Source organism: Dicentrarchus labrax, unplaced genomic scaffold, assembly GCF_905237075.1.
Source record: "Dicentrarchus labrax unplaced genomic scaffold, dlabrax2021, whole genome shotgun sequence".
Taxonomy (NCBI): Eukaryota; Metazoa; Chordata; class Actinopteri; family Moronidae; genus Dicentrarchus; species Dicentrarchus labrax.
Window position 1 is genome coordinate 12,125,160 of NW_026136714.1, and position 13,660 is coordinate 12,138,819.

At 40.6% G+C, this 13,660-nt stretch overlaps 1 protein-coding gene across 1 annotated transcript in view; it reads left to right on the forward strand.

Moving 5' to 3' along the window:
- The window catches only part of dock8 (dedicator of cytokinesis 8), a 58,734-nt gene that overhangs the window by 41,327 nt on the left and 3,747 nt on the right, over nucleotides 1-13,660 (forward strand). Inside the window, exons 37-46 of the mRNA XM_051421445.1 lie at nucleotides 497-655; nucleotides 758-858; nucleotides 2,129-2,321; nucleotides 2,933-3,076; nucleotides 3,439-3,570; nucleotides 3,916-4,050; nucleotides 4,518-4,607; nucleotides 5,086-5,322; nucleotides 5,435-5,578; nucleotides 6,697-6,803. Coding sequence (XP_051277405.1) covers nucleotides 497-655; nucleotides 758-858; nucleotides 2,129-2,321; nucleotides 2,933-3,076; nucleotides 3,439-3,570; nucleotides 3,916-4,050; nucleotides 4,518-4,607; nucleotides 5,086-5,322; nucleotides 5,435-5,578; nucleotides 6,697-6,803 — 1,442 coding nt within the window. The remainder of the gene's footprint in view (nucleotides 1-496; nucleotides 656-757; nucleotides 859-2,128; nucleotides 2,322-2,932; nucleotides 3,077-3,438; nucleotides 3,571-3,915; nucleotides 4,051-4,517; nucleotides 4,608-5,085; nucleotides 5,323-5,434; nucleotides 5,579-6,696; nucleotides 6,804-13,660) is intronic.

Here is a 13,660-nt window from a genome sequence, read left to right on the forward strand (position 1 = left end):
GCCTACACCAGAGGTACATTAGACCATAAGAATTAGAAGTAAATTGTATAATTTGCATTATTTTTAAAGACTCTCTTGGAATTTGAAGCACATAGGGTACTTTGGAACTGGCAAACAAACAGCCTCTTCTGTAAAAACATGCCATACATGGCCATTATTGGATGTTTTGTGGTAACTAAGTAATTTATTTGCAAAATGTAATCAAATAGGGACAGAAGAAAGAATGTTGGCATTCTTGCAAACTGAGTTGCCTGTTATATGTTAGAGGGCCTTCTCTAGCCATTGAATACATTACATTTTTTTCTTTAGCTGGCAGGGAATGCATCAAAAGGAACATTTTTAAATTTTTGGAGTTTGTGAAAAACCATAGTCACATAAAATTCAGTGTTGCTAGGCTGCAGATTCACATAAGAATGTGCACTTTGTCTTGTTGTATGATAAACACTGCACAATGTTAAACAATGGCATTCACTGTGGTTTCCTCTGTGCTCGTCAGAACTTCTCAAGAGTGAAGATGCAGGTCACCATGTCTCTGGCCTCACTGGTGGGCAAGTCATCAGACTTTCAGGAGGAATACTTGCGACGCTCACTCCGCACCATCCTGGCCTACGCAGAGGAGGACACCGAGATGCAGAACACTCAGCTGCCCTCGCAGGTATAAAATGGTGTGCACACACACACAGTTACTGCATTACATTGCTGATATTGAACATATTGTAGCCTCATACTTGCCTCTTGTGTTTGTCTGTATTTTCAGGTGGAAGAGCTTCTAAGAAACCTTAACAGTATTTTGTCAGACACAGTGAAGATGAGGGAATTCCAGGAAGATCCCGAGATGCTCATGGACCTCATGTACAGGTGAGAAACACAAAGCAGCATCTGTGAAAGGCTGTGTCCTTGTCTCTCTCTGTCTTCATTGTTTGTCTCTGAGTATCTCACTGACTCCCCACTCTTCTCTATTCTCTCTCTCGTCACCCTGCGGCTTTTCTCTATGTTGCGCTGCTGGTTCCTATTTCTCTGTGGTCTGGGCTGTTTTGCTTCTATTTGGTGCCCTCACTATGGTAACCATGTGGTAGCAGTTTGGTCTTCTGATCTGGCTTTGTGTATATGCAAATGCAAACAGTGTGTGTGTATGAGTGTGTGTGAGAACACGAAGGGGAAACAGTGATTTAAAGAGAGCATACATGTGCTGTATGTTGATTTTAGGCACTTTACCTCAGCATGCTCTTATGTCACCTACATGTGTCATTTATCATGCACCTTTCTGTTTGGGTTTTGGTCCCAGTCACCTCGTGAGCGTTTGGCAGCTGCACAGAATGACCAGTTAGCCTTACACACTTACCTAGACTCACCCCAATGTTTACCTCCAAGCTCCCAAAGACACAGGTCATTGATGCACAAGACATTTGGTCTCCAGATGCTTGATTTCATTTGTAAGTATAGTATAGTGACTCACCTGCTTTATAAACAAATTCATTCAGAGTGATTTAGATTTATTCCCATGTTTTTAGGCTAATGATTATTCATGCATTCCATGAACAGGAAAACATTTTCCATATTTTATTTTTTTGCCCATAAAAGCATTAATCAGCCCAAATACTTTAATCATTGTCACACTCACTCTCATGCACACATTTTGTTTTTAGATATTCACTCTGTATATGTAGACATTTAATTATTCCTACACTGTAGGAATAAACTATAGTGGGTGACATCATCGGTTATATGGCACATGGAGTGCAATAGACAATAAAAAGGGCTGAAAAAAGAATAAAACTTGATTTGCATATGTATATTTTAAGAACTGTAAATAATACCATAAAGCAGATTGGAATAATTCAAAGTCTTAAGGTCTGCAAAGATATATTAGCATAAATGTACTCAACCCATACATAATGGCTGCAGCACTTGCACCAACAAACTTCTAATTAAGGGGTTTTTAAAAATTAAAATAGCCATATTTGCATCTCTACTACTTTTGTGCAGTTCTTAGTCTCTTGGGTAGGCTGCATTTATTGTGTTAAAACAATTGCCTGATAAACTCAATGAGACTTTTACTTGGATAATTAAGAAATTAGAAAAGAAGAAAAAAAAAAAACCAATACCCTCCTTCGCCTCCCCTCCTCAGGATAGCAAAGGGCTACCAGACGTCTCCTGACCTCCGTCTGACCTGGCTGCAGAACATGGCAGAGAAGCACAACAACAGGAAGTGTTACACTGAGTCGGCTATGTGTCTGGTCCACGCAGCTGCCCTGGTGGCCGAGTATCTCAGCATGCTGGAAGATCACAAGTACCTGCCTGTTGGCAGCGTCACCTTCCAGGTAGAGAACACAAATACAGATATACACCCCAAATTAGCAAGGAACTAATTGTATCCATCCACATGTTCAGACTTAAAATGGAACCATCACAGCCACACAAAATAAGCATTTATAATTTGTTTGTCGTGACTGCTGGTTGTTTTGTTCAACAGTGGCAAACCCTCCTCTGCACAACACACCACATCAAACATCTCCCGACGGAATACCTCCAAATTTGGTTGTGTGTGTCCAGAGGGGGGAGCTGTACACTCATAATGTCAACATATAAATATGGTCCCCTGGTAGCACTGCTTAACACAGCGTCTTTGAAGTTGAAGGGGGGGGAAAAAGGCAAATGTGCTCCTGTGGGAACATGTGAACAGACTGTTTTCCTGAGCTGAAAACTAACAGTTATAACAGTAACTATGAAGAAGCTGTGTCACACACAGGACCTCTGTGGCGCTTAGTATAGGACACTCTAACCTGAAGCCGTCAGCAGGTCATTGATTGGATGGTCATCAAATTAGTTCCATTTCCCACTGTAGGACATCTCCTTTTAAAGTCAGCCACGTGATTGATTATTTGATTAAGAGGGCTTAAATGGTTGATTAGCTGACTGATTTTCTCCTCAGAACATCTCCCCCAACGTGCTGGAGGAATCGGCGGTGTCCGATGACATCCTGTCCCCGGACGAGGACGGGGTGTGTTCGGGACGCTACTTCACTGAGAGCGGCCTGGTGGGATTGCTCGAGCAGGCTGCTGAGCTCTTCAGCAATGTGAGACAATGAAGCTGATATTTACATTTTATATTGTAGATCACTTATTTTAGTAATGTTTATTGGGATGATTTATTTAAAGCAGGCAGTAAAGTGGACCAAGTGTTGAACAAAATAATCTACCCCCCTTAAAGTAGTTTTAATACAGTGACTGTGAAGTTAATAGTTAACAGTAACCAGACTTACAGTATGTGGTATAGAATTTGGGTACAGCTGATGTTTGCATTGAGTTGTTAATGGTATTTGTAGGGCAGTCACGCCATAGAACTTTTGGTTTTATATTTTTAGTGTTAAATGAAACTTATTCCTTTTTATGTACTGTATGTGGTCATGCTAACCAGCAGTGATGGCTGTCTCATCAGGGTGGTCTCTATGAGGCAGTGAATGAGGTCTACAAGATCATCATACCAATCCTAGAGGCTCACAGAGATTTCAGAAAACTGGCATCCACTCATGACAAACTACAGAGAGCCTTTGATAACATCCTTCAGAAGGTAATAACAATATGTGATGTAGAAGCTTGTTCTTTTATTAAATCACGGTTAATGTAGAAATAAGAAAAACATTAACATAAAAAAACATTTTCTTATTCAGTATTTCCTAAGTACATAGAATTTGTTCCTTTAAAATGACTGGATAACTAAGATCCTTGAAAAAGACAATTAACATTAGAGTATTTTTTTTTAATTGTTTACAGGCATATGACATTTTTAAACTCTTCAAAGTGCTCTTTATAATAAAGACCCCTTAAAAGGTTATTAACATAATGAGAAAGAATATGTTACCGATGTCATACTGATTAAAGACTATTATAAAATCCTCTCTTTGTTTCCCTCCAGGGCCATAAGCGGATGTTTGGAACCTATTTCCGGGTCGGTTTTTATGGGGCCAAGTTCGGCGACCTTGACGAATGGGAATTCATTTACAAGGAGCCAGGGATCACACATCTCCCTGAGATATCACACAGGCTGGAGGTATGAGAGAGGAGAGAGCGTGTGTATGTGCACTAATATGTTGTGAATTAATGTGCGTGGAGAGAAAGGGGAAGATGGTTCCTGGCTGGACTAGTGGAATCTGATAATGACTGAGAGACTTTGAGTGAACAGAATGACTGAGGGCAAGACTCACAATCATCCATCTGCTTTTAGAGAATTTATAGGGAGCTTGGAAAACTTGGAATTAATTTACATGCTTAAAAAGAGAAATCGTGTCATGAAGAGCAATACAATGTCAGCCTCACTCTTGAATAAAATAAGTCAGTGAAACAGTTGCTAAATGAAATTCAAATTATTTCATGCTTTCAAGGGTTCTTTTAACATTTTATTCTCACATGAATAGCCTTGAATGGTAATGAAATCTGCATTATATTTGCAGAAAAATCCTGATTGACTATATTATGAACAATACTGTATACTAACTACACAATTTCCCCTACTCCTAGAACTTCTACAGTCAGTGTTTTGGAGATGAAACACTGGTAATGATCAAGGACTCTACACCAGTGAACAGAAAACAACTCGACCCCAACAAGGTAGATGATGTAAACTACTGATTGCTGCTACATGACGTACTGTAATTAAAACATTTAATGATCCCACTGGTTGAATTTCATCTTTTCATTAGCATATGCTGATGTCATGTTATTAAGAACAAATGATTAATATTTTAACTAAATTTTGGTTATGGTTAACACAAATCCGCACTACTGTATAGAATATCTTAACTAGTAGGTATGAAGCAAAAATATGGATTATGATAGTATAAATAGCAGTGGAAATATTAATATATTGCTTTAATATGTGAAGTTAGAGATTACAGCACTCACAAAATATGCAAATTAATTGTATTCACATTAACAGGCAGTGTGTAGACACACATTTAGATTTATGCAGAAATAAACATCTGTAATGCATTAAAAAAGACCTGACTGTGTGAGGTGCATTTTCGATCTTTCTGTCTGCTACGTTGCAAAGTGTCTGTAAACAGTAAACTCCACCACTCCTCTCCAGGCTTACATCCAGATCACTTATGTGGAGCCCTTCTTTGACGACTATGAGATGAAAGACCGGCTGACCAACTTTGAGAAGAACTTCAACCTGCGCCGCTTCATGTACACCACACCCTTCACCAAAAGCGGACGGCCGCGGGGTGAACTCAACGAGCAGTACAAGAGGAAGACCATCCTCACCACCATGCATGCCTTCCCCTACATCAAGACTCGCATTAATGTCATCCAGAAAGAAGAGGTAGGTGCCAAATTCATGGTGTAGAACATCCAGTAGCTTTTAGGACAGTTTTGCCACATTTTTATGATTGCAGCAATACATTTGTACAATATTACCTTTTTTTTGTTTCCAGTTTGACCTGACTCCTATTGAGGTGGCCATAGAAGACATGCAGAAGAAGACTAGAGAGCTAGCAGTTGCTACACACAGAGAACAGCCTGATGCTAAGATGTTACAGATGCTGCTACAAGGCTCTGTGGGAGCCACTGTTAACCAGGTACGAGAACTGCAGATTTTTTTCTGAATTAAAGCAATGCTTCTAGTTTACACAACTGCCTGTCTGCTCCTATTATAGCTGAAATGATCACTTACTTCATGTTTAACCAAATGGTGGCTGTCCCAAAATGATTGCTCTTTGTGTCAAACATGGGCCTTTTGTCCCCCTGAGTGTTCCTTCTTAATGTGCAGGGGAAAATAAACCAGAATAATTTACCTCTATTTATCTTATCACATTTACAGTTTCCATTGTAGTCACAGAGTGCAGGTGGGAGACATGACAGTGATCACACATCAAAGCCTTCACCCCATCCATAACCCTAATCCTTCCTTTGCTTTTCCCCTGATTTAGTTAAAACGTCAATTCATGGCCCCTCTTCCTTTCATGTCTCTGCTGCACGGCACGCTGAACCGGAGGTCTCTTTGATCTGATAGCTTCCAGGTCCTGCCAGCATGGTGAATGTTGGAGTAATGATGAAGCTAGCTACAGCCTCTCCGATCCCTCCCCCTATGCTTTATCTTCCAGCGTCTAATCTGACAGGTCCCTTGCTCCGACCTGATGGTTGTATACATAACGCTAATGCTCAGCAGCTCCGTAAACATATAACTCTTGACTGTAATCAGCACAGGAGGCTGGGTTTCTGTGTGTGGGTCCGTAGCTCAGACCAAGGACTGAGGCCCAAACCCAATGCGTTTATGATGCTAATCAGAGCTGTTTAACTGTGCCTGTCGTGATGCAGGCGCTGTGCGAGCGTGCTGTGGTTTTATGATGAATATAAGTTAGGATAACAAGATCTCATACTGGGCAAATGGGAGCCAAATGGTGGGTGTATGCGGGGTTAGCGGTGACATTAGCCATGCAGGAGGGTAATCATGGCTCCCTCTCTGATCTGATATCTTCCTCATGTTCTAGTTCAGCATCTCGGCCCATAGCTGCATTAGCCATTCAGTTAAGAAGTCATTTCCCCCTGTCTGAATGAGGGGTATTCTCATCCCCCCTTTGTTCATATGTTCTCAAATGCTTCCTCTCTTACCTCCTCTCTTTCCTTCCTCCGCTCTGTTTTTGCTTTCTTTTTCTTTGTCTCTCTGACTCTCTCTGTCCGTCCTCCCCCGTTGTAGGGCCCATTGGAGGTGGCCCAGGTCTTCCTGAATGAGATCCCAGCGGACCCAAAGCTCTTCCGTCACCACAATAAACTGCGCCTGTGTTTCAAAGAGTTTATAATGAGGTAAGCTACGATCAAAGAAACACCATCTAGTGACTACGCACTGCACCAAAGTAATGCAAAAATTAGGAAAAACACCACAGCTATCCCAAAAACAACAAGAAATTTCAATGTGAGTCATAAACCTAAAGTAGTTCACCAACTATTTTACTTGAATTTGCATTTGTGCTTCTTTTTATTGTTCCCAATGGCTGGCACTGGCTCAGTAGGTGGAAGTATAGAACAATACTTCAAAGAGATTTCTGAGGAGAAAATTCAGTACCTTTGTGAGACTCGACTTGGAAGGAGTGAAAGTCTTCTCCAGGATGCTCTATGTATACACCATACTGGTGTCAGTGTAGGAAGATAAAAGAGCCCTGTAGACAACTGTGACTGATGGAGACTGATATCCTGTTGTTTAAGTAGAATGTCAGTCAAGATGCAGAGATGGAAGTGATAATCTTCACAAAATTGCATACCAAGTAAGAAGAATGTGAAATAATATAACCCATTGTGACTATTTTTTCATTTCCCATATGACAGTTGAAGATATTTTTCTTCCTAATATTAATTCAATTCAATTCAATTCAATTTTATTTGTATAGCGCCAATTCATAACAGAAGTTATCTCAGGACACTTTTCAAATAGAGCAGGTCTAGACCGAACTCTTTAACATTAATTACAGAGACCCAACAGTACCACCATGAGCAAGCACTTGGCGACAAGGGCAAGGAAAAACTGCCTGTTAAAAGGCAGAAACCTGGGACAGATCCTCCGGCTCTAGGTGGGTGGTCGTTGTCTCGACCAGTTGGGGTGAGAGAGAGAGAGAGAGAGAGAGAGAGAGAGAGAGAGAGAGAGAGAGAGAGAGAGAGAGAGAGAGAGAGAGAGAGAGCGACAGACAGACAGACAGACAGGTGCACAGCAACAACAGTATTGGCAATGGCAGTCAAGCAGGACCATGGCAGGAGGCTCCACCAGGATCCATGAGAACCTGCGAGACGAGAAAGCACAAGAACTCCGGGGAAGAAGTGGAGTTAGTAACATGCATTAAAGGGACATGAATGAGTGCAGAAAGAGAGAGGAAGAGAGTAGCTCAGTGCACCATGGGAAATCCCCGATAGTCTAGGCCTATAGCAGCATAACTAAGGGATGGTTCAGGACTCACCTGATCCAGCCCTAACTATAAGCTTTATCAAAGAGGAATGTCTTAAGCCTACTCTTGAAAGTGGTGAGGGTGTCTGCCTCCCGAACCACAACTGGAAGCCGGTTCCACAGGAGAGGAGCTTGGTAACTGAAGGCTCTGGCTCCTGTTCTACTTTTAGAGACTATAGGAACCACAAGTAGCCCAGCATTCAGAGAACGTAGTGTTCTAGTGGGGTAATAGGGTACTATGAGCTCTTTAAGATATGAAGGGGCCTGACCATGAAGAGCTTTATAGGTGAGGAGGGTATTTTAAATTCAATTCTACATTTTATAGGGAGCCAATGCAGAGTAGCTAGTACAGGAGAGATGTGATCTCTTTTTCTAGTTCCTGTCAGTACTCGTGCTGCAGCGTTCTGAATTAATTGGAGCGTTTTAATGGACTTATTGGGGCAACCTGATAATAAAGAGTTGCAGTAATCCAGCCTTGAAGTAACAAATGCATGGATTAGTTTTTCTGCATCTGTCTGTGATAGTATGTGTCTAATTTTTCTAATATTACGTAATGAAGAAGGCAGTCCTAGAGGTCTGCTTTATGTGGGAGTTAAATGACAAATCCTGATCAAGAGAACTCCAAGATTCCTGACAGTGGTGCTAGAGGCCAAGTTAATGCCATCTAGAGTGACTATATCTTTAGACAATGAGTCTCTAAGGTTTTTGGGGCCAAGAACAAGAATTTCGGTTTTTTCTGAGTTTAACATCAGAAAATTGCAGGTCATCCAGGATTTTATGTCCTTAAGACATGTTTGTAATTTAGATAATTGATTAATTTCATTGGGTTTGATTGATAGATATAACTGCGTATCATCTGCATAACAGTGAAAGTTAATGGAGTGATTCCTAATAATGTTGCCTAAAGGGAGCATATATAAAGTAAATAGTATTGGTCCAAGTACAGAACCTTGTGGAACTCCATGACTAACTTTAGTATTTATGGAGGATTCATCGTTAACATGTACAAACTGAGTACGGTCTGATAAGTATGACTTAAACCAGGTTAGGGCAGTTCCTTTAATGCCAATTTGATGCTCAAGTCTCTGTAAAAGAATATCATGGTCAATGGTGTCAAATGCAGCACTAAGATCTAATAATACAAGTACAGAGACAAGTCCATTGTCAGAGCAGTCGAAGGTCATTATTAACTTTAACCAGAGCTGTCTCTGTGCTATGATGAACTCTAAATCCTGACTGAAAATCCTCAAATAAACTATTGTTATGTAGAAAGTCACACAACTCTTTGGCACTACTTTCTCCAGAATCTTAGAGAGGAAGGGGAGGTTAGAAATCGGTCTATAGTTGGCTAAAACCCCTGGGTCAGAGTAGACTTTTTAAGAAGGGGTTTAATTACAGCTACTTTAAAGGACTGTGGTACATATCCTGATAATAAAGAAAGATTAATCATATCCAGTAAAGAAGTGCCAATTAAGGGAACAACTTCTTTAAGCAGCCTAGTTGGGATCGGGTCTAACAGACAGGTTGATGGCTTCGATGAAGAAATGATTGAAGTTAACTGATGAAGATCGATAGCAGAAAACAGTCTAAATATACATCTAAGTTTACATTGACGAAGTCCCTGAACTTGGAGAGCCACTGATAACTGTTGATGGCAGTTGGTGATTAATTTTTTCTAATAGTAATAATTTTATTATAGAAGAAGCTCATGAAGTCATTGCTACTTAAGTTTATGGGGATATGTGGCTCGATAGAGCTGTGACTCTCTGTGCCTGGCTACAGTGCTGAAGAGGAACCTAGGGTTGTTCTTATTTTCTTCTATTAGTGCTGGTAATAGGCTCCTCTGGCATTACGGAGGGCCTTTCTATAAATCTTAAGATCATCTTGCCAATTTGGCGATATTCTGATAATTTGGAAGAGCGCCATTTCCTTTCAGATTTCCTAGCTATTTGCTTTAACTGGCGGGTTTGGTGGTTATACCAAGGTGCTAGTCTCCTATGTTTTAATAATTTCTTTTATAGGAGCGATAGAGTCTAATGTTGATCGTAGTGAGCCTGTAGCACTATCGACAAGATTATCAATTTCGAGGGACTAAAGTTGTTATAGGACTCTGTTAAATTCAGACATGGCATTGAATTAAACACTGAAGGAATCTCCTCCTTAAATTTAGCTACAGCACTGTCAGATAAACATCTGCTGTAGGAAGTTTTGCCTAATGGCTTATAATCTAATAGTATGAATTCAAAGTTACTAAATAATGGTCAGATAGGAAAGGATTATGTGGGAAGACTATTAAATGTTCAATATCAATGCCATATGATAAACAAGGTCAGAGTGTGATTAAAACAATGAGTTGGTTTATTTACACTCTGACAGAAGCCAATTGAGTCTATTAATGATATAAATGCATTACTAAGGCTGTCATTGTCAACATCCACATGAATATTAAAATCACCTACAATAATTACTTTATCTGATTTAAGGACTAAGCTTGATAGAAACTCTGAAAATTCAGATATAAAATCAGAGTACGGTCCAGGAGCGCGGTACACTATAACAAATAGAACTGGCTGCAGTGTTTTCCAGTTTGGGTGAGAAAGACTAAGAACAAGGCTTTCAAATGAATTATAATTTAGTTTAGGTTTAGGGTCCATTAAAACGCTCGAATCATATATAGCTGCTACTCCACCCCTCGGCCTGTGCCTCGAGGAATGTGAGTATTAATATGACTGGGGGGTGGATTCATTTAGGCTAACATACTCCTCGTGGGACAACCAGGTCTCAGTAAGACAAAGTAAATCAATATCATAATCTGATATTAATTCATTCACTAGAACAGCTTTAGAGGACAGAGACCTGATATTTAACAGCCCACATTTCATTCTCTTATTTTGTGCTACTGAGGAGTTGGTTTTAATTTTTATTAGATTTTTATGTTGAACTCCTCTTGTTTTTATTTCTTTAAATAATTTAGGTGGTCGGGGGACAGACACAGTCTCTATGGGGTTTTGGGTGGGTGACTGTTCTAAAGAAAGAGCAGAGAAGTGTGTAAGACAGCAGCTCTGCTTCCTGGTCCTAACTCTGGACTGTCAGGTTTTAGAAATAAACTTCGCCATATTTCTAGATAAGAGAGCGCTCCATCCAAAGTGGGATGGATGCCGTCTCCCTAATCAGACCAGGTTTTCCCAAAAGGCTTCCAGTTATCAATGAAGCCCACATCGTTTGCTGGACACCACCTCGACAGCCAGCGGTGGAATGACGACATGCGGCTATACATGTCATCACTGGTCACATTGGGCAGGGGTCCAGAAAACTACGGTGTCCGACATTGTCTTAGCATAGTTACACACCGACTCCACATTAATCTTAGTGACCTCCGATTGGCGTAACGGGTGTGTTACCGCCGACGTGGATAACAATCTTACTGTATTTACGTTTATCTTTAGCCAGCAGTTTTAAATTTGATTCAATGTCGCCCGCTCTGGCCCCAGGGATACATTTAACTATGGCCGCTGGCTTCGCTAACTTCACGTTTCTGACTATGGAGCTGCCAATAACCAGAGTTGGTTCCTCAGCGGGTGTATCGCTGAGAGGGGAAAATGTATTAGAAACGTGAAGCGGTTGGTGGTGACCTGTGGGCTTCGCCGTTCTAGTCTTCCTTCGCTCAGTCACCCAGCCTCCTGTCTTCCCGGCTGCTCGGGAACTACCGGGGATCTACAGAGCTAACAGAAGCTACCTTCAGTCGGACCGCACCGGCTACGGGGGCTGGCTAACTATAGCGGCTAAAGATATCTCAGTGGTGCGGTGCCGTTCCTCTAACTCACTAGCCTCGCCTCCAGCGCAGTAAATAAACTACATTTAATACAGGTACCATTATCTTTAAAGGAGGCAGAGGAATAACTGAACATCTGACACACTGAGCAGGACAGAGGAGGGGAGAGGGAGAAGCCATAGCTAACTGCTAATGCTAATGAAACTAGAGTGTATGAAAACTTTGAAAGTAGTGAAAGTCCCTAAAAGAGGGAGAAACTCCAAGTGTTTAAGTAGAACTAGTCTACGTTTAAATGTTAGCGGGTAAATAACCGCTGTAACGAGTAAAACTAATTTATATTTAGCGTTCACTGACAGGCTACGCACCAAACAGTGTACACAGAGCAGGAAGTAAACCGGAAGTGAGTCAGTCGCTTACCGTAGCACGTCCCAATAGCCCAAGCTACAGTTGTTATTACTAAGCACTTTTTCTTCTGTAATTGCAAAGGTTTATTGTTCCCAAGAGTTTCATTATATTTTGAATATTCGGAACATAATTTAAACCACCCTACCCACAGCAGTGAGTCTGAGGATATGGTGATTTTTGCAGGAGACGTGTGTCATTTGCACACGGGGTTTTTGTGTGTGTGTGTGTGTGTGTGTGTGTGTGTGTGTGTGTGTGTGTGTGTGTGTGTGTGTGTGTGTGCTTTCATCTCGTGGGTGTGTGCCATTTGCCTCCAAAGGTTTTCATTTTCCAACCCTCATGTCACATTCCAGCTGCCTTGATTGCTACAAGCAGGTTGGCAAATATTTACTGTAATTTCTGAAAGGTTTATTTTCTATCCTAAATCCAAGCAAGCTGGCACTGGACCCTTTGTATGCCAATCTTCTTGACACTGACATCCCAAAAAGTCCTCTCAAGAAAAGACTGTTTTCAAACTTGGTCAGCTTTTTCCCCACTGAATGAAATCTCTCCCGTTACAAAAGTATGTCTCCTTCAGACATCAGGTCTCACATCCAAACATGCCATCTGCTGTGCAACACATTACTGTAAATACTGCTTCTAAAGGCCGCCCACACCGAGAACAATAACTATAAATACATAGTTTTAAAAATGGTTCTACTTCAAATGGATGGATTCCTCACCACAACTATAACAACAATGACAGTGGTGAACGATATTATTGGGATCATTTTCAGAGTGATTTGATAAAAAACATATTGTGGTATACAACTTATTAACGGCTTATATAACGTAATTTTAGACTGCAGATTACACATTAAAAACAACATTTTGCGTGAGACATAAAATGGCCAAATGGCCTTTGCTGCTGGTTTGGTCTTTGAAGTTTGTTTGCTTGTTATTGTTATAGTTATTGTTCTTGGTGTGGACAGCCTTTCATACTGGTTTTATATTGTCATAATACAATTTCACCTAAAATATACTATAAAATTATTGCTTAGCCCTAGTTCAGGGGCAGATACAGTTTACATAATTTGGAAATGAGTAGGAAGATAACAGACATTGTTTGGAGCCTCAAGAAATGTTTGTAATTCAGGTATAAAAGGACTTGAATGTGAATGATGAATGAATTAAAACTTCAGTAGACTACAGTCTGGTTCAGACTGTCTGGTTCATAAACAAACTGAAAAATATCGGCAACCAACATCTCTCCAAGAAAACTGTCTCTCTTGAATAATCAAAGTCAGTACATTTGTTCTGCTAAATTGGTCTCAAAAGTTAATGTCATTCAGTCTCTTTTTTAATAATGACATTTCCAAAACACATTGTCTTTGAGATTGAGGCTCGAAAAGAGGAATGTTTAGAGGGGGTTGTTTACGGTCACAATCTGTGGCATTGCTGCTGTCTAGTCCCATGTCCCCCTTGGCCAAAGTCTGGATAACCTACCTCCAGTAACTGACAAAGATGACCATAGGCTGTTGTTCAGCTCTGAAAACCTGTGAGATATTGCATATA